The 21,172-nt window shown below is 37.3% G+C and overlaps 1 protein-coding gene across 18 annotated transcripts in view; it reads right to left on the bottom strand.

Annotated features, from left to right (window-relative positions):
* Positions 1-21,172, bottom strand: part of camk2d1 (calcium/calmodulin-dependent protein kinase (CaM kinase) II delta 1) — a 95,582-nt gene that overhangs the window by 26,300 nt on the left and 48,110 nt on the right. For 11 of the 18 annotated variants that reach the window (XM_036597796.1, XM_036597795.1, XM_036597800.1 and 8 more), the window contains exons 3-8: positions 19,705-19,764; positions 17,121-17,175; positions 12,093-12,158; positions 11,138-11,210; positions 4,824-4,926; positions 2,628-2,711 (exon numbers count right to left, since the gene is read on the bottom strand). In XM_036597796.1, the coding sequence (XP_036453689.1) occupies positions 2,628-2,711; positions 4,824-4,926; positions 11,138-11,210; positions 12,093-12,158; positions 17,121-17,175; positions 19,705-19,764 (441 nt within the window). Of the gene's footprint in view, positions 1-2,627; positions 2,712-4,823; positions 4,927-9,148; positions 9,222-11,137; positions 11,211-12,092; positions 12,159-17,120; positions 17,176-19,704; positions 19,765-21,172 lie in introns of all 18 variants that reach the window. The other 7 variants (XM_036597798.1, XM_036597802.1, XM_036597801.1 and 4 more) reach the window with 1 other exon arrangement.

The following is a 21,172-nucleotide window of genomic DNA, read 5'->3' as shown; positions in this document are numbered from 1 at the left end:
TAAAAAAACACAAACATCCCACACAGACTGACAGGAGTAACTTATTTACTTAAGTAAAGTTTCATTTCAATTAGAAGAAGAAGAAGAAGAAGAACAAGAAGAACAACAAGAAGAAGAACAAGAAGAAGAAGAACAACAACAACAACAATGAAACGTAAAGTGAAAAAAGAAGAAGAAAATTAATAAGAAGAAGATGGAGAAGATGGACAAGAAGAAAAAAAGAAAATGGAGAAGAAGAAGCAAGAGAAGAAGACGAGGAAGCTAAAGAAGTTGAAGACGAAGACAACCATGACAAAGAAGATGGAGAAGAAGAAACAGAAAAAGACTTTTTATACAAGGCTTAAAGTTACAAACTGGGATCTGAACTGTCAAACACCACAACCAGAGTGACATTAACAAGTCGTCAGATGACAGAAGTATAATTCACATTAAATCATATGAAACACAACTGCAAAATTAAATGAGCTGGTGTGAGAACAGCAGTACTGTCTGGATGGCACGTTTTTAACCTGTTGCCTTCAGGCACCACTGACAGAATATCTCTGAGCAGTACATTTGTTCCTCTGCCTGGTCATCTGTCAGTCTGACAGGTGCAGCGTCATGGTGGAAAAGCGTGAATAAGATGAGAACAAAGAAACAATGTCTGAACTCCTCTGAATTGCATGATTTATCAGAAGATTCAAATGGACGCCATTCATCAGCAACCCACTGCAGCAGGTCTGTCAGCATCTAACTAGTGTGTTTATCCAGATTGTTGTTTTTGCATCATTAATACATTCAGTTTCTACAGTGGAGGAGGCACTTTTATCACGCCTCCTATTATATCCATCATCTCCTCATGATCACCATGGAGATGTTTCTTTAGTCTCATATCTCCTTTCTCTCACATATGAAAGTAAATACAATAGAGCTATGAGCTGAGGGAGCCTCTCCACCGAGGATCAAACCATGAGACAAGATAAACAGAGTCAATTATCCTCACCGTGTACACTGTGTACACAATAGACACCCGGAGAACACAACAGCCTGCATATGAAAGGCCTGGACGTTAGTCAAAGGGTTCATGACCTTTCAGTGTGTGTGTATTCACAGAAGGATGGGAGACATAAAGCAAATTCTCTATATAATCCCATCAGTCAAACTTAACCTTTACGTTAGGTTGGCAAACAAAAATGCGGAAATGTCATGACTGAATTCACATATCTGTTAACAGTTTTCTACAGAATCAATGAATTTATGACACTATAGAACCTGATATGAGGAAAAAAGTAATCAGAACAAAAACATACATTTCCATAACAAACGTTTGTGAAATGACCGTTTGTATTCAACAAAATCTTTAAAATTAGGGACGCATCAATATTGACACTAGTTTTAGTGCAATATCGTGATTTATTGTCATTTACTCAAACTTACTCGAGCTGTACCAACATTTCGATACCTGCTATATAGTAAGCAGAGTGTAGCTGCCGCGCTAATAAACAAAACACTCCAGCTGGCAGTAAAGAAGGCTCTGCTCACACAGAGAACATTTCAGACTCCATCACAGTTGAACACAAAGCCAGTGATCACTTTAAACATTCCGTCTTGGTGTATTCCCACTAGACCAACACAGGTATGGTACCAGACTCTGTATCAGCGAGTACTAAAAACTATGTACTCGTACTCATACTCAGTCTGAAAAAAGAGGTACCTATTTAAAAGTTTGATTTATTAGAAGTCACAAAGAAAATTGGCTTTCTTCCCCCTTGTTAGCACCTGCTCATATTAAGCATTAGTATCACACCATTTAAGGACAAAATTCTTGTTTTCCAATCATTTATCTTTAAAATCTAGTGGCTTTAGTTAAAAATAAGTTTTTAGTACATTACAGTGCACCAGCTGTTGGAAAAATAATATTACTTAAAATATCATGTTCCACCTCCCTCTACCACCTCCCCCATGTTTTACTCAGATGTCACAGTACAGAAAAATGCATTATGATTTCCAATTCATGTCAAATTTGGAAACAATTCTTTGGATTAAATCTATTTATGGGAAATTAAAATCTAACTTGAAACTATAATGTAATGGGAAAAAGAAAAAAGAAATAATCGGCAAAAAAAACATAAAAAATAATTTTTTGCGCCTCACAAATAAGTGCACATGGCAGCTGGGCAGGCTGTACCCTAATACGAAAAAGTGAAAGGAGCACAGAAAATTCCTAAATCTCATTCAGGAGCTTAAACTTCAGAGTATAATAAACTTTTGCATGTAATCTCAGATGCCCACAACACAGTTTGATCTGCTTGAGGAGATGCCAGTTCCACACATGGCCAAGCACAGGACAAACTAATCTTTTTGCGTTTTGTCAAAAGGTACAGAGTGCTGGAACACAGCTGATCCAGCTTTGTTATCGCCATGAAAATGTCAGCCATAACCATGACTAGGCAGTGAGTTAATGTCACCTGAAAAAGTTCACAAAAATCGAAAAAAAATGCAAATGCATTCAAAAACATAGTTGGTCTGCAAGATATTTTCAGTTATTCACTTGCTGGAATACTTTTACTGACATCTGAAAAAAGCTCATTCGGTACATAAGGCCTTAAGACTGCTCAGAAATAGGACATGTGATATGAAATACATACCGCAGGCCCACATGTCAACTGGCTTCCCATAAGGTTCCTTCCTTAACACCTCAGGAGACAAATAACCAGGAGTTCCAGCAAAACCTGCAAGATAAACACAAAATAGTGTTATTTTAAAATAGTGCATTATAATGATCCAACATGGTTCAAGCTTCCCACCACTGTTCATATGGTCCACAAAACGTGCTCCTCCTAAAGTGTTTAAACGGCAAATGAGGAAGCCATGTAAAGACACAAAAGAAGACAAAATTAGAGCTGAACGAATCAGAATGGTAATCCTAACTTTTAATAAAAAAAATCACAGAGAATAACATGAAACACCCACATAATAGCTCAATGATAACAGCCAAACCATTCTCAAGCTAAAGCTAAAGCAATCAGTTCTTCTATTTAGATTTGCTACTCGTAAAATTCAGACTAAAAAAAGTCAGACTAATCAAAAGAAAAGAAAAAAAAATAAGAACTTGCTGCTGAAACAGTGGGGCCAATTAACCAACTGAATTGAACTGAGAGACATTTTAAAAGAGAGGTCTAGGCTTATGTTTTAAAAAGAGCAGGTCTAAAAGATTTGCTTGTTTCACCAATTACCTCTTTGCATTAGACCATTAAGATAATAGTAATATGAACATTCCTACTACAACTACTTTGCCAATTCCATCACAAGCCAAATACATACTGACACTCTTCATGCAAAAGCGTAAGCAATGCTGATTGGATTACTTCCAAGAACTGCTAAACTGGTTAGAAAATGTTAGAAATAGATTCATCCACTCAGCTCTCAAGCATCTAAAAAACTGATCTCTAGATCAAGACAGACCTGGTTTATATTCCACCCACACAAAAGCAAATGAGTGATTGCTCCAACGCTAAAGAGTGACTTCTTTCAAATCAGTATAAACATTTTAACCGTATCTACTCCCACTCCAAACTCCGTAAAAAGATCACAAAAGCTTGACTTCTGCTACATTTTAACACAGTAATGAATATTGAGATGCCATCACTGCCCATTTAAAGTTGTTTGATAGCATGCTTTACAAAATAATCATTCCCTCTGAGCCCAATTATAACATCCAAAGAAACGTTATAGAAGGGACGGCAATGCTGATGTGTGATATTTCCAGTGGAGGAATAAATGAAGGGGCTTATAATGATGTGTGAAGTTGCTAACCGCATCTGAAGGCAACTCACACTAAAAAAGGATTAAAATAAGAGAGAATTGCAAACAACAAATCGGAACACTGGCACATTTGATTTTTAGGGTGGTTATGATTACTTGAATAACCCAGTGTAATTTAGCAAAGAAAATAACCAGTTAAAACTGAATGAAGGTAATCAATGAATGTGATCAGAAGTGACCAGTTAGCAATTTGAATAAAAATACATATTTTAAATTCCCTGTTATTTAAAAGTCTTTTTTAATAAATTGAATGAAGTGTTTGAAGTCTTTTTAAAATGCTCCCTACACTTTGAGGGTTCTCTTGTAAAGGGAGTTCCACATTAAAACCATGCAATGCTCAAGTGGTTCTTTGCATGGTGCAATGGTTCTTCAGTTTGATGCAGAATGTGTTGTATATGGTTCTATGTAGCACCAAAAAGGGTTCTACTGTTGTTACAAGCTTGATATTGTAATAGTAGAACCCTTTTTGGTGCTACATAGAACCATTTTCAAAAAGCATTCTGCTATTGCTATATGCTTGACATCATAATAGTAGAACCCTTTTTTGCTGCTATATAGAACCACTTTCAAAAGGGGTTCTGCTTTTGTTATAAGCTTGACGTCATAACAGTAGAACTCTTTTTGATGTTATGTAGAACCATATACAACACTTTCTCCATCAATCACCATGAAAAGAACCCTTTAAGCATGAAAAGATTCTGTATAGAACTTAAGGTACTAAACAGAACTATTCCCTTTACAAAAGAACCCTTGAAGAACCACCTTTTTTTAAGAGTACAGTTTATGTTTTTCCAACAAAATCTTCTGGATTTCACTTTTGTCATTTCTCTCATTACTTTACTGTCAAAGTAATCTGGTAAACTACTAATATAACCAATATTACAGTCCTATTGATTTTACTGTCGTATATGTGAGTCATGGTAATATTAAGTGAATTCAGATGAGATTACTTTAGCTCTAAAATAAACACGATGGCATTTTTAAGAAGCTGACAAATGAATACATTGACAGATACGCACCGAACCATGCTTGCTGGTCTCCTTGCACCTCAATGGCCAAGCCAAAGTCAGCCAGTTTCACTGCAGCTCCTTTGAGTTTGCTGGCTAAAAGCAGATTCTCTGGCTTTGAAGACAGAATATGAATTCAAAATGAGAGGTTCAGGTCCATTGACTGATGCATGTTTATAGAAAATTATTCAGACTGTCCTGGGTCAATAATGAAAACAGAATTTCTGAAAAACTACTAAAGCTTTAGTGCCAGAAATTACTAATAATATACAAGTTATAGCAGCTTAAGGTTCCAAAAGTTCAACAGTACAAAAGGGGGGAAAGAATACAATAGTGTTTTCTCATGGGTAAAAAAGTTCTACAATTATTTAGAGATCCATTCTTGACCCAGGCCATTCTTAACAGTCAGTTTTGTCTTCAGGGTTATGCATAGCGCAAATGAAGCTGAACACATATGAATAGCGTTATCATCATAATCGCATTCCAAAATCAGTCGTGACTACAAAGCAGAAAAAAGTTAAAGACGATTAGGTCACTTGGCAGGCATTAAGTGAAGAAGAGCTCCGTTCAAAAGATTCAAACTGTAACTGCTAATCAAAAATACAACTGATTACTTTTGTCAAAAATTAAGCAAGGCAAAATTAGTGGATACCGATAGGATTACAATTGCACATACTGCTATAGCAAAACTCCTAATCCCCAAAATTTTAACTTGGTAACTAAAAACATTCAAAAGTGCAAGATTTTCCATTAATGTATCGAGATTTTACTACAAGTCATTACAGACCATTTCTCTTGGTCTAATGAAATGGTCACACAATGTAAAGTTCAGCTGGCATTTTCAAATAGTGTTAAAAGGGAGTTAGGAAGTTTTACTACGACAGTGACATCATCATCTAGACCTGTGTTCGCCAAGCCTCCTCCTGGAGACTCACTTTCCTGCACGTTTCACCTCCAACCCAAAACTAACACACCTCATTCAGCTAATCAAGGACTTCTGAAAGCAATAATAGATGGGTCAGGTGGGGTCAATTAGGATTGGAGCTAAAGTCTGCAGGAACACAGGTCTCCAGGAGCAGAGTTGGTGACCACTGATCTAAACAGAGATTCATTGCAACTCATGCATAACCCACTAAGACAAGGAACTGATGGGTTAGTGTTCAGCTACAAATATTTCAGTTGTTTCTTGAAAAGTCTTGATATGGCAAACAGTAATTTCTATACTGTAATACACCATTAGAGATGGAATGGCAATGCTTGTGAAACAAGAAAGGAAGGGAACAGTACTGCAACAGAGACATGTTAAATGCAGGTATGTTAAATCCAGTGCAGATCAGTTTCCTAATTTGACCATTCGTACCATATGAGCCTTGTAACACATTCATAGGATGCACACAACATACATATGCACTCCTCATATTCATATACCTACACAGATCTATAAATATGATCAATGTGTCAGTGTTTTGGAACGACAAATCACACATTACAACGCTTATATAAATATGAATATATGTCAATGCTTGGTTACTGAATGTGATGAATGCTTATGAATGTATTATTCAGCTCTTGGTTCAAATGGACTGATGTAGTGATACCTGCATAAGTCATATACTGAGTGGTACGAACAGATGAAGAACTGATACGGTAACAAAAATGTTCACACTGGTCATTTTAATTGGGTCAGTTTGTCACTGTGCAGTTAACTGAGCGATCATTTGGTGCAGAAAAACATTGTGCTAGCAAGGTGTTAACATGCTACAGGGAGCAATCAATGTCACCATGCAGCCATTACTTTTGCATACCTTTCAAATCACCACCCCCAAGCTAAAACAACAAACCGCTGAACTGTGGAACAGAATGTACTGAATGAAAAGTTCTTATGGTAGAAACAAAGAGATATATTTATATATCTGCCTCCTGATTTAATATTTATTCACAAATATTGTGAAAAGGTTCAGCTCTGTGCAACACTTTACTGTCTGAAACATGCTTCTCAATTTTGCAATTACCATTACTATTTATTTGCTGAATTTAAAATATTGGGAAAAAACATAAAATATGGCCTGTGCAAAAGTTTTGACATATTTTATATGCAAGTTTTTTTCTAATATGTTACACTCAGCAAATAAATAGAAACTGTGACCTAAACAATAATGCCATATTAAAAAAAAACATATTTAAGTGTGTTCTCTGTTTGACCAGGGTTGTTCAAACTTTACAATGAAATATATATATATATATATATATATATATATATATATATATATATATATATATATATATATATATACACACTAATTATTCATTCAATAAAATCCTGCAAAGTCCTGCAAAAGTGTTGCTGTGTGTTTGGCACAATTCATTCTGTCAAAAACACATGTGGCAAAATTATGGACACCCTTGAAAAACAGTATAAATAAAACCATAAACCAGTATAAATAAAAAAGGAATGTGTGCTGTCAGGGAAAAATGTTTCTTGGTATTGCTTTTAGTGTCTAGGAACTTTATTGTTGTCTATGAACATAATTTTTATATACACACCACATACATATATTAATTCATTTTAGCTCATTTTCATGAAGGGTGTCAATATTTATGTGTGTGTGTATATATATATATATATATATATACACATACATACATACATACATACATACACACACACAAAAAAAGATATACAGCTTAAGTTGATCATTAATTGAATCGAAGTACATTTTAAACTCATTCCTAACATTCCTTTGCTGAGGGAAAAACAGACATGTCAGCACAAGCCAAGATAAAGGCCTTCTCACTGCAACCACGCTGTCAAGTGACATACTAGACCTTATAAAAAAAAACAAAAAAAAACAAAAAGAAATGTTGCAAAGTGCCAAAATTTCACAGAAAGTCTAGCCATACAGACTTTCAAAACTTGTAATTTGTGCAAAGTGCTTGTAATAATTATTTCTACTTTAATAGCTTAGTATAATTTTACATAGCAGAATGCTGACATTTTGAAAGCCTAATACCATAATATCCCATGATACTCTACTCTGCTAAACTGGTCTAATAGCTATGACAAGTAGCAGCCTTTCAGTAATCTGATCTACTGGCAAGTAAACTACAACAGATCCAAGCCTGACACAACTTAAATGAACTGTGATAAGAGACTCTAAGGTGAGGGGTGGGGCGGGGGGAGCTTTTAAAAAATAAATAAATAAATAAAAAAACAAGGAAAAAAGAACAAATAAGACAGAAAGAAAGAATCTGATTTGAAAAGGAGGGGGAAAGCTCTAATAGACTAAAGAATGTAACTAAATTAACTATATCCCAGGCATGCTGGGATAGACATGCAGACAAATGTGACTAAATGCGGCTGCCTAGCTGTGTATGCTGGTAACTTTGTGTACACTGTAGCCAATTAGCGCCAATACAAAGTCAGCTGGACATACATTTCACACACATGTATATCTCTAAAACTAGGTACCTAGGCAACACAATATTCTCTTTTTTAATGGTTTTGTCTCTAATGGTTTCATTTTTCCTTACTGTTTGCCATGGTAACACCATAGCAACAGCCAATCAGACAGCTGAATTCGTACTACAAGTGCAGGGGGAGGATTAATCCAGGACAGAAAACGAGCTCCTAGCTGCACCTGGCTCATTTGATTAGCAAATTAGAGCTCGCAACACTGAGTCTTGGCACTGGTGATGTGGGGGATGGAAGAAGCCGTATCTTGAGCGAAGATAACAATGAATTCCACTCAGCAAGGATTTCTCTAAGTGCACAGCACCAATCAGATTGACTGAAAGCTTATTTGCTTTAACTACAAAACTTTTCGATGCAAGTGGTCAATGCTCAAGGTCTCAGTACATATAACCAAGAAGGTCTACTGAATACTAATGGCTAAAGACAGGCCTCAACGAAGGGGCCAAAACTGCACACAAACACTGGACAGTGGCAACACCTAATAATTATGGATAAAATAGCTTAAACTGGATTATTATTATTAGACTTTTTAGAATCTAATCATGATCAACTGCCTTTGCACATTATTGTACATGCTGACAAACCATGACTGTTCCATTAGAATGGAAATCACCAAGATGCAGTGAACTGAAGGAGTGATTCCATGAAAACTTAGTTTTCAGCACATGCCACTGTAATGAATGGCCTTGTACTGTTTGCTTATATATAATTTAGTTACACATAAATCGTCTACGACCTCAGCTCGTTCATGGAATTAAATTACCTCTCCCCAGGATCACTTTAAGATGGAACAGCAACAAGGGTGAGGGAAGGAGAAAAGAGGAAGGACTCTTATGTGTTTAAGACCCCCAGTGTCTATACTCACCTTCAGGTCACGATGGACCACTCCCATCTGGTGGCAGTGGAGAACGGCCTCAAGGATCTGCTGAATGCAATGACTGCATGCAAACACCAGGGGGTGTGGGTTAGTGACAAGCACACACTCACTATCTGCATTCGCATTGAGACCAGAGGAGGTAGGGACGTTTTGCCGTTGATACTGACTGCGTAAAAAAGTAGGCTCAGTATGCCCACCAGCCATAACGAGGAAATATCATTTATCGTAACTCAGGGTTGTGTTTAGAAAACTATACTGAGTTTGGAACAATCTGCTGCATCGGTAGCATATGGTCAGTTAATATGGACAACAAATTAGAACAGAAACCCTGTTGATACAAAACAATTCTAGTAGTCTTCTGAAGTCGTGATAATATTTTGTAGTCGGCACCACGACCATATTAGGAATTCTGGGTCAAAGAAGATTTCTTTGTGGGGGAAAAATGAATGGTGTTTCCATAAATATTAAGTGAAGTAAACAGAAATGTTCCAATGTTGATACATTTTTCCTTAGAACTTCATTGGATCCTCTGAATTATGAGGCCATTAAAAAGTCGAAGTTAAGAAATACGAATACTGCTAGATGGAAGTAAATACTGCTGCACATACAGCTGAACGAGTAATAGTTTTTATATTGAAATAGCAATTTAAAACCAATTTAAAAGAGCTGCAACAATAACTATAACTAACTATATCCTACTTTAAGATGATGTTGAACAATGTTTTAAGGGGCAAAATTTAACCTAATAACATAGAGCTTGCAAAATGATGTTTAAGCTTCCAGTCTAAAAAAAAATGGGGAAAAAATTGAATTAAATAATCTCATTTAAATAGAAAATCATTCAGCCTTAACAGCATAATAAATTGACATAATCAAGACCTCACTAATATACAAACCAGCAAGCTGTGTCAAATGTGGTAGTCATGTGGCTTGTAGCAGTAGCAGCCTACAGTTATATGCGCAAGAGAGTGAACTTGTTTGTAGAATATATTTGTAATCTGACTGCTAGACAACCTAATAATTAAGAGGAACCAGTGACACTTGGGGGAAAAATATACACAGGATGAAAAGTATCAGGTTTGGAACAGTTTTGTTTACCACAGGGTGCAGTGATTTTAAAACTTTGTTTCTCATAGAGAGATTCACTAAAAGGGTTTCCAAATATGTTCATGTTACAGAATTACAGAATGACGCGTAACTTCAATGGTCTATAAAAGCCAACAGAAAGATGCTTTAGCAACACTGGCTTCTATTATTAGTGTCAATTAGAAATCATCAAAGTTTGTGGCAATCAACTGTATGCTACAATTACAGGACACACAATTACACTGAAGGTCCAAACAGACTCTTTCTAAAAAATGAAAAATGTTTTTAAAATGGAGAGCCTAAGTCGGCAGTTAGACATTTACGTGTAGAGAAGGGGCTGAATGAAAAATAGAATGGTATCAGCACAAAACTGCAATACAACACAATCTTAGGTATAGGGCACTTCAAGTCTAGGGCCACCTTCAGGGTTTTCTAGTCATCATCATCAGCATTTTCCCCATGCTCCCTCCACTGACCTCAAAGCAGAAGTGGTGTTTGCGCAAAGGGGCGACTGTGGGCTTGACCCAATGAAGATATCGAGAGGGTGGCTTTCCATCTCAATATTACATTCATACAAAAGGTTCTAAACATCTCAATGAATTAAAATCTCAAAGATCATGAGCTAAACCACCTGAATACAACACCATATTGAGTCAAACCTCACAGCCGCTGGTTAGAGCTCGTGTCTCTGACACTACATGCACAACGCCTCAGCTATCGGGCAGCGCGACTGGGCCCCCGAATGTGAGCAGCTTGGAGCGCAGAGTGAGTTAAAGGTGGCTGCAGTGGGAGTGAGAGAGAACAGCCTTCGCAATGGCGACTGCCTGTTAACTGCTGATTCTGGAGATTCGGCACCAGCATTTTTCGGACGTTTTGGCCTGTCATACTAACCTTCAAGTCTCGATGGACAATGCCATTTAGATGACAATGATTTACACTCTCTAGAATCTGCTGTATGCAATGACTGTGGGGAGAGGGAGAGAAAGACATGGCGGGGAAGCAAAAGAAGAGAAGTACAATTCAGCAAGCACAATAACAAATAAATGACAGAATGGCCCACAAATGGACGGGAAAACAAAGCAAACTTCCCAGAAAACTTCCTAAAAGTAAATACAAGGACCTGTTTAACTGAATGAAATACGCCAGCATTGCTTACATGGTGGTGATTCAAATTCAGCCGTAACTGAATGGAAAGCCTTTTTGCAAATAGTGAAATAACACTTATATAGCACTACTGACACTGCACAGCGAATACAAAACATTTAATAAATTAAAATGGTAGGCCTCTAGTACAGCATTTAGGCTGGGTAAATAAAATAATTAATAAATAAATAAAAAGGGACATTGCCTCATGGACATCAAAATTTTATATCCAAATTAAAAAAGGGAACAAAAAGGACCCACACCTCACAGCTAAAGCATAAGGCTAGAGCTCATCACAGGGAAATATGAAAGGATATAAGTGCACCAGGAAACAAAAAGGCACAACAACAAAAGGCTACTAGCAACAGTCATTGCTTACATTTTGTGTATAACATACAAGCAAATCAATTCTTCATTCATCAAATATGTTCATTTTCAAGAACACTGGCATTTCTATTCATTGACACTGGCAATAAGTCATAGATTCTACATCTCTATGGCCTAACTACTGACATGATGTGACAAACACAAACACAGTGACAACAACGATAATAATAATGATAATAATAATAATAACAATAATAATAATAATAATACATTCAAATAATTATGCTGGTATTTATTGTACTTTATTTAACAAACGCTGCACGTTATTCCTTAAGAGCAGGAATGAAAAGCATTAGCATGTTGTGAGGACACTAACCTGGCGTCAGCTTCACTGTAGTATTCTCTGGCAACAATATCTTCAAACAGTTCCCCTCCTGTGACTCTGGAAGCATTAGAATGAGAAAGTGAATTTCTCTACGAAGCTAGAAAGCAACTCAAGTTTTCTATGCCACTGGCAGGTCCACTGTCAAAAAAGGAAGATATTTTATGCACAAAGAAGTCGGTATTGAAGGAAAAAAAAATTAAGCGCTAAAAAGGGACAATGGTCAGTGTGTCTGTGACATGACTTACATTTGCCCAGTGAAGTTGGTGAATATGATATAACAATGGATATATAAAAATGCATTCAAAAATAACAACAATTATTCTTAAAAACAGGTAATACTTCTCATTTGAAATCAACACAGAATGCTCTAGGCTTTAAATTCTACTTCTGCTAGCGGATACCTTAACCTTTTGATAGGAAATGTTTTGAAGAAGAACAAAGCTGCATGCTAGTTGCCACCAAAATATACAACATAAATGGTTAGCAGGGATGTAACTTTGCAACGGGAAATACTGATATTGCAATGCAAAACTCTAATGCAACTGCACTGCTTGAACACCAAAGTTTGTCAAACGAACGTTGTTAGTAAGCTGTGCAACAATATGATTATTACGGCTGCACAATGACATCCTGTGACAAGTCATATCAGCATTGGCAGATATGGATTGACAGACATTTGCTAAAAAAAAAAAATAATAATAATAAAAGAATCAACACCAGCAGTGGACAGATGTTTAGATTTAGCCAGTATTTAAAACCAGTACGGACTGAGTGTACTGTTACACCCCTAACCTAATGGTTAGCATTTCACTCACTGGACTTAGAAAAGCAGTTTTGGGTGGTTCCCTTAACTCATAACAGAGCTTTTAAAAAAACTAACCACACAATGCACAAAGCTTTGCTAATGTGTTGGTCTTTTCAGTAAACAATCTATACAAGGCTGTCTCTGTTTGCCACTTGAGCCCAAGTCCACAAAGGAGCATTAAATCCCAGTGCAAATACTGAGCACTCAGGGGACTCTGAGTCTATGCTGACATTGCTTGCTAAGCTTGGACTCTTTTCTGGAGGCAAACAAAGCATACAGTATGTGCACAGTCTAAATTACAACAGGAAACACCTCATTCTGTGGATATGGGAAAATAAATGTCCCTGAGGAAGCTCCAGCACACTGGCTCCACCAGACATAACAGACCATACGACTTTATTTCCTTTGTAGCAAAATATTGTGTAAAATCTCCAAAATTGGTCATTGCCAAACCTATTTTCTCAATCGACTTCATCAAATGGCACAAGCCAATCTGTGTGTGTGAAAACAACCACATACTTTTTACATGTTACTACAGCATAATTTTTCTGCCCAATTGGATGAATGTGGACATCTATTAGATCACATTTGGCCATAACTGCTAGACATCAACCAGAGCAAGAGAGCAATTGTGCTGTCCTGGACTCCCAGCCATGAATAACTGAGGCATTTAAACTCGCGACTGTTGCAACACTCTAGAGCCAGAAACCACTACATTTATTTATGTATGTATATATGTATGTATTAATTAGCATAAATGGTCAGCATTAAAGCCACAATATGTTGCTTGTAAGTCACTATCGTGATCGATAAAAGGTGGTAATACGCAAATTAGCCCTCTAACAAATTACTATTTTTTATGCTAATTATGTGCCAGCATTCTGACCCCCCTCAGGTATTCCAGACGAGTGTCTGTGGATGTTCTGAATGATCCAAGTCTTCATATGATACAGCCATATAAAACAAAGTGATTTAATATACTTTAATGCATATAACTACTGTGATACAGAACAAAATCACAACATGGTATTCTGTAAATATTGTGCAGCCTAGTGAGTATTACTGGAATACAATACGAGTTTATCGGAGCAATCAAAGTAGCACTCGGCCCTATAATACACTGTCACAGACTAAAACCTCACTGTTATGCGGTACCAAAGCTCTAATATCTAGTTTACCTGGCTACTGAAATTATGTGCCCCTTAATAATGTTTTCAGTTAACAATTATAAACTTTTCTGAGCAAATCGTGGATTTTCTCAGTGGAAAGAACACTGACTATCTGCATGTTTGATTAAAAAGAAAGCATGAATTAGCAGTTTAGGATTTAGTGTTGCATAGTATGTAAAATGTTGAATACAAATCATTAGAACCATAGTTTGGCACTATTGTCTGTTCCAACATACCAGATGTCAGATTGATATATATCGCTCGCCACTAAGAAAAGCAACATGTATTTGTAACATCCAGGTCAGATTACTGCAATGTTCTACTTTACCTTCCTGGCACATAACGTACCTGCCTGGGTCCTCACTTACTTAAAACTAACCTTATCACTAGTTTTAAGGTTCAGACTGACTGAATTCTGTTCCTCTGTTTATTTGGGATGCTTCCTCTCAATCATCTTTTAAAATCACGCCTAACGCTGAATGGTTTCTCTTCACAGAATGTACTGTCTATATGAATTTCACTGTCCTGTCCTTTGCTGTTTGCTGTTTAATGAGCTTATGTTCTATAATTGTACAGAGTACATGAGAAGGTGGAAGGCGCTGCAAAAATAAAGCAATGCTGACTGCTACTACTGTCTTGATTACCCTCTAAACACACTCTTTCCACTGCTGAGGTGATAATTAGCTCAATCTGGGAATAGTTTCTCTGGGTAAATTTTCGACTCCTTATTTGTTAAAAACATCACCCTATTTACCTCAGTATCATTCAGCCCTAGTATGCGTGGATTGCTCAGATGTAAGCTAAAATAATATATGTATACGCTGTATAGTGGCCTTTGTAAAATGACCTTTAAAATCCATTCTCATGACCTGCTTCCCTGCTGTTGTACAGAAATGTGATTCTGAATGCTTCACCTATAATTAATGTCATTTAAAGTACATTAGCTAATATTGCTGCTTAGATCGACTGACTGAACAATCAAGCCTGAAATGTAGCTAATAGTAGCGAACAGGTTTATAGACGGTACTGAAACACCATTCATGCTCGCAGTGGAGCTCTTGACTGTAGCCCAATTAGCTAAATTCCACTCAGAAGAGGGTCTAGATGATTCACAGTCAACACCCAGAAGGACAGAGGAAGGCTGTTAGAGAAAATAACTGCTCACAAGGGGGAATATTGATATAAAGATTCAGAAAAGGGCAAGATTCTTGATGGTGTTTGGACGGCCACACTGTGAAGCAAGTCAGCGGGGCTACTTGTCAATAAGCAAGTCAATGTGATCTTTGATTTTGCTCTTTGAGTGCAATTAGATGGCCGCTTAGCTATATTAATCAGCATTAGAGAAGAGCTGAACTGACTATACACAGAACACAATGGCAGTATTCAGGAATTCAATAGAAAAGCCAATATGGTAGCAGACTTGTGAGATTCAAGATTTTCATCAGCTAGACTACAGCTAATTGTCAAAATGCTCAGCATACAAAAGGCTAAACTCAAACATGTAAACATTTGAGACACATCTGTTCACCATATATACAAAACTGGTGGGATGCAACATCATTATAAAGGAATACGCCAGTGCTTTTCAACCTACCCTCTATCCACCACAGCTGTCATGTGGGGTTCACTACCATGGAGAATCATTATGTGTTTTCTATTTAGAAAAGAGAACGTGGCAAAAAAACTGCTGACTAAAAACTTCTAATAATAGAAGTAAAACTGGTGATAAGGTACTCTGTGCTAATCAGTGCTATAACACAAATGGGACAGTGATAAGGTTGAAAACTGCTGGATTGTAACTTTATAGCAGGGGTTCCCAATCTTGGCCCTGGAGCTCTACCACTCTGCAAAGTGTAGCTTCAACCTAGGCCTGTGCTGGTAAATATAAATATAGAATGGGGGCCTTTTTTTCCCTATTTTCATCCTGCAATCTTCCAAATTCCCACTGAAGCAGACGGGAGAAATGGGATGGGAGAAAGCACAGTATCATGTGAGTTGAGTCTTAATATTTGTCAAATAAAAGAATATAAGTTTAGTAAAATTTCAATTCAGTAAAAGTTTAGAGGTTGTAGTATACTGTCATCTTTAATTTGGCCAGAAATCTGTAATTAATCCAGCAAAAAAGAATGGATCGGGAAAGTAGCATCAACGTTACCATCTTAGAGTTTGTGGCAGTTGAGTTTAGCCTTTTCCCTTTTTCTCTGAAGATATTTCTTCTGAGGTTGTTTGAAACGATTCATCTCGCCTGATGAACGAGAGCCGAGACAAGATTTCACTTTTTTCAAGACCAAAGCTGTTTTATAGTCTGAAAAGTTGGTGCTGTAGTGTGAGGATGTCCTACATTGTACATTATACCATAGAGGCGGCATTCTGTACAGGTATAATATCTGCCTGCAGCACAGAGCATGTTTAACCAGTTTAGCTTAATTTCTACATCCCACCTACATTATGATACAATGAATGTAGTATTAATGTAGGATACTGTTTAGAAAGTCCAATAATATTTACAATCATCTTGCTATAGTTCGCAAAAAAAAAAAGAATAATTTCCACATAATGAAGAATTTCAGGGGCATCTAAATATTAGAGCCAGATGTGTTGGATTGAAATTCTGTAGGGCTTTAGATCTCCAGGACCAGGACTGGGCACCCCTGCTCATGGTTGTGAGGGTGGTGGCTTTTTGCACAGGGAAGCAAATGAGGAGCACACTGGAGCAGAGGAAGAAGATTCAGGTAAACAGATGCTGGAGTGCATAGTAATCTGGCCCCACACATACACACACACACATACACACACACATACACACACACACACACACATACACACACATACAGCCAATTAGTGTGGGTTCACCCAGACTGCTAACAGCGCTCATTAGCAGACCACCAGTACCATCAATTTGGCTATATTTGGTAAGGGGAGGAGCTGACCACGAGCTGTGTGTCAGTGCAGTGTGTGTTTACCTTTAACAGTCACCAAGACACACACGCACACACGCGCACACACACACACACACACACACACACACACACTACAATTACTTACAAATCAAAGACGAGGTAGTGGAATCCCTCCTCAGATATGCTGTCATGGAGCCTTACTGTGAGAGAGAACAAGAGAATGAGTGAGAGAGAGTGAGAGCGAGAGAACAAGAGCGAAAGAGAGAATGAGAGACAGAAAGACAGAGAGCGAGAGTGAGACAGAGAATGAGACAGAGAGAAAGAGAATTGATTAGATTCAACTCAGCAGACGTATCCACTCTAATTTCATTTTCCTTTTTATATATAAATACACACACACACACACACACACACACACACACACACACACACACACACACACACACACACACATATACATATATATATATATATATATATATATATATATATATATATATAGTGAGAGAGAGAGGGAGAGAGAGAATCAGAGACTGCTTTAAATGCAGGAAGATGTCTATGAGAGGAAAACACATCCATTAAACAAATTACACGGATTTTAACTCCCACGCTGTGCTCTGACTCTTCCATATTCCATCAGTAATACATTGTAAAGCTACATAAACACACACACACACACACACACACACACACACACACACACACACACACACACACACAAAGAGAGAGAGAAAAGGCAGTCCAAGAGAAAGACAGACCAAGAGAGAGACTGAGAGACATACAGACATCTAAATAACACAGTCTACACAAACATCTTCACCTAGCGTTAGACGCAGCATCAGCTGCTTGTGTTTGAACCTTTGTATGTTTCACTGATGCGCACTCAATGAAATAAAATAAAACCAACATATATCTTACATCATAACATCATAAATAATGTTTTCCTTTGTTTCCTTTGTTTGTTCCTTTGTTTCCATGCACGCCTTGTTTGAATAGCCAATTAAGTAAAAATAATACTGATAAAGAGTTTGGATATCTGTACATGTTAGAATACTACCCCCGCCCCGATGCTCCTCCTAGGTTTTATTGTAGACCTCCATCTTTAGCTTATACATACTATAATATGAAGGATCGTGCTCTTGTATATGTATTTCTTTCCTCACGTTTCAAAGCTTATTCACATCTACATTTCCATTTGAAAACGAGTCTCTCTTTGAAATTTTAACCTCCTGCACATCTTATTCCAGATCAGCGAGCCCCCCCAGCCCCCCTCTCCCTCAGAAAGAATGAAAGAGGAAATGAAGAGCGAATCGTCATATTGAAGCTAAAGAGATCATTACAAATGCTTGATGGAAAATGTGCACTGGATAAAATGTCTGTATGTACGCAACCTCCTAGAGAAACGAGGCAGCTTGACCTTTCGACGGGGAGACGCCAGAGAAAGAAAGAGAAAGAGAGAGAGAGAGAGAGAGAGAGAGAGAGAGAGAGAGAGAGAGAGAGAGAAAAAGCAGAGGAATCCCCCTTAGTATCAGTATCTCAGGCTTCTCCGATGAGCAGTGATTCACCATGTCTCTCGCTTGTTTCCATAGCAACTAGGGGACACAGGCTTTTCCGGCAACGGTTACCAGGGACGAAAAGGGAGCACCCGCTCCAGTTTGGGAGACTCTGTGTTAGAAGAGGTGCAGCTTTAACGCAATACAGCTACGCTCTTAAAAATAAAGATGCCAAAAAGGGTTTTTTTGGAGTGATGCCATAAGAGAACCATGTTGGGTTCCTCAGAGAACCTTTCAGTGGATAATTCTCTAAAGAACCATTTTTTGTGAATGAGAAGACCAAGAGAAGAACCCTTTTCAAGTTCACAGAATCTTCACATAATGTAAGCATTCTATACCAATGAAAGATTCTCATAGAACCACAAGTGAAAGCCAAGAACCCTTTAGAAACCTACACGATCACTGAAAATCTAGATCACATGATTTTTTTTTATGAAGAAATTGCTAAAATAAATGCGGCACCAGTGAGAGCTACTTCATATAAACTGTTTTACATAGACCGTGTTACGCCGTCTGCTTGTGGCTTGATTCTCTTCTCTGTTTCAACCCTGTTTATGTGACATGTAGTGGAAAATGAAGGAAAAAAAAAACGAAAAAAAGATTTTATAACCCCACAAAAACCACCAAACATGGCTGTCCAACAATAAATCACATCAATAAAGCCTTCAACTCTTCATAAAACCTAAATTACAGACGGCTTATTACTGATCAACCCTCAAAAACAACACTCCCAAGGCGGGACTTGCTTGTCCACTATTATTACTATGACGACAACGATCAAATTAAACCAGTAATCAGCGCCACCTCCACATTCCTTTTCTTGTATGGTGGAAATGCAGAAGAAAAACTTTGCAGCTTGTTTTGAAACTCAATGCAAAAGCACAGTGTGCTACAATAGGCTTAATTAAAGGTGGTGAGCGCCCACAGCTGCTGGTGGCCTGGACGACTCTGGGCGACTATTCAAAAGAAACACGCATTTTTTCTAAAACAAGAGAAAAATGGCACATGATAATTTTCATCTCATAAATCTAACAAGGTTTTTATGCAAGTTTGCTTCCAGGTGATATTAGTTTAAAATATTAGGTTAAATGTAAGAATTTGAAGAGAACTATGTTGCACTTTAAGCAGCAGTTCACCATGAATTAGCTGCGTGCACAAAAGTGAGATGACACTCACCAATGTTGGGATGCTTCAGCAGACGACAAATGCGCGCCTCTCGCTCTAACTTTTGGTGATCTAGAAAAACAGAAAACAGCATGTCAGCATATAAAAGATTCAGACAAAATCATCAGCAAAACGTCTTAATCAATTTTTTAAATTTGAAAACACCAGCTTTTCTTTACACTGTATGCACATTTCATGATAAAAAGACAAACAGAAATGGTCCAAATGGTTGTTACAATTATGCATAATAAATAACTTTCTCTCCTATAAAAGTTACCATTTCTGTAACATAAGGTTTATTATAACAGTAACACATTTTGAAATATCATACACTGTATTTCTTAAATCTTCTCAAATTTTGCATTTTTCCAGGATATTAAATGAACACCATGACTGCAAAAGTTGCAAAGCCTCCAACACTAACAATTAATAAACCCGTTACAGACGTGTCCGTCCAACAAAAGCTGTTCCAAAAGCAGTGACTGATATGGAGTTCCTCTTCAAAGAGACACTAATATTCAAACAAGCAACTACCCAAGCCCAACTTGGCCGCCTTCAAAGTTTGCCCTCATGTTTATCTGAAATGGCTAAAGGAGATATTTCTGATTTCATCTGGATATAACATAATCTTGCATAAGGAAGTGGAAAATCAAATGAAAATAAGTGAAAAACCAGAAGTTTACAAAGCTAGAGTTTAAAAAAACATTAGAAGACAGAGAAAATCACACTCCTAACAACTGTATAGACCTGGTAGACCACTAAACTGTCATCAAATAAACAGCACTTAAAGTTTTCATCTCTGAGAGAGAGGAGAAAATGAAGCTCTACTCTTCCGCTCTGAAAAAACGAAAAAAAAAAATATTAAAAAAAAAAAAACACAGGTGTTTCTGTCCATCCTTCTACTGAGAGAAGAAAACTCAACTCTATGTGTCCGAAAAGATGTTCAGCTGTTAAGAAGCCCTCACTGAGAAAAGTAAACAGACAGAAAAGAAGAAAATTTGCAGTAAAACACTAAAACACATGAGTCTAAAGCTTGAATTGGGATTACTTGGATTGTGAGAAGCAGAAAATGCAACCAACTTTTAGACTGAACTTTGCAAGTGTGGAAAAAGATCTCTGCAGATCTCTTTGAAAAACTAAAGGCACGTCTCACAAAAGGTAAAAAGTTCTTACAGACAGTGTGTGGACACACTACATACCGAAAAAAAGAACTATATTATATTTAGTTGTTTAGGCTTCTGTGTAATTTTCTTCCGGAAATTAAATAAATGAAGGGTGGTCTCTGACTTTTGCAGATCACTTTATGCCCCTTTGATGGAGTAAAGCCAGTACAGTTTCAGTAAAGGCAAAAAAAATTCTATTTGGATTCACCTCAGCTCTCTCTTAGGTATGGTAACCTTTGAAACTCAATAATCCTTTGCACACACCTGCCCCGAAGCAGTGGTTTCAGTCATGCCCTGCACATTTGTGTTTTTCCTAA

The sequence above is a fragment of the Colossoma macropomum genome, unplaced genomic scaffold (genome assembly GCF_904425465.1).
Source record: "Colossoma macropomum unplaced genomic scaffold, Colossoma_macropomum, whole genome shotgun sequence".
Classification (NCBI taxonomy): Eukaryota; Metazoa; Chordata; class Actinopteri; order Characiformes; family Serrasalmidae; genus Colossoma; species Colossoma macropomum.
This window is presented reverse-complemented; position numbering and strand designations above follow the sequence as displayed.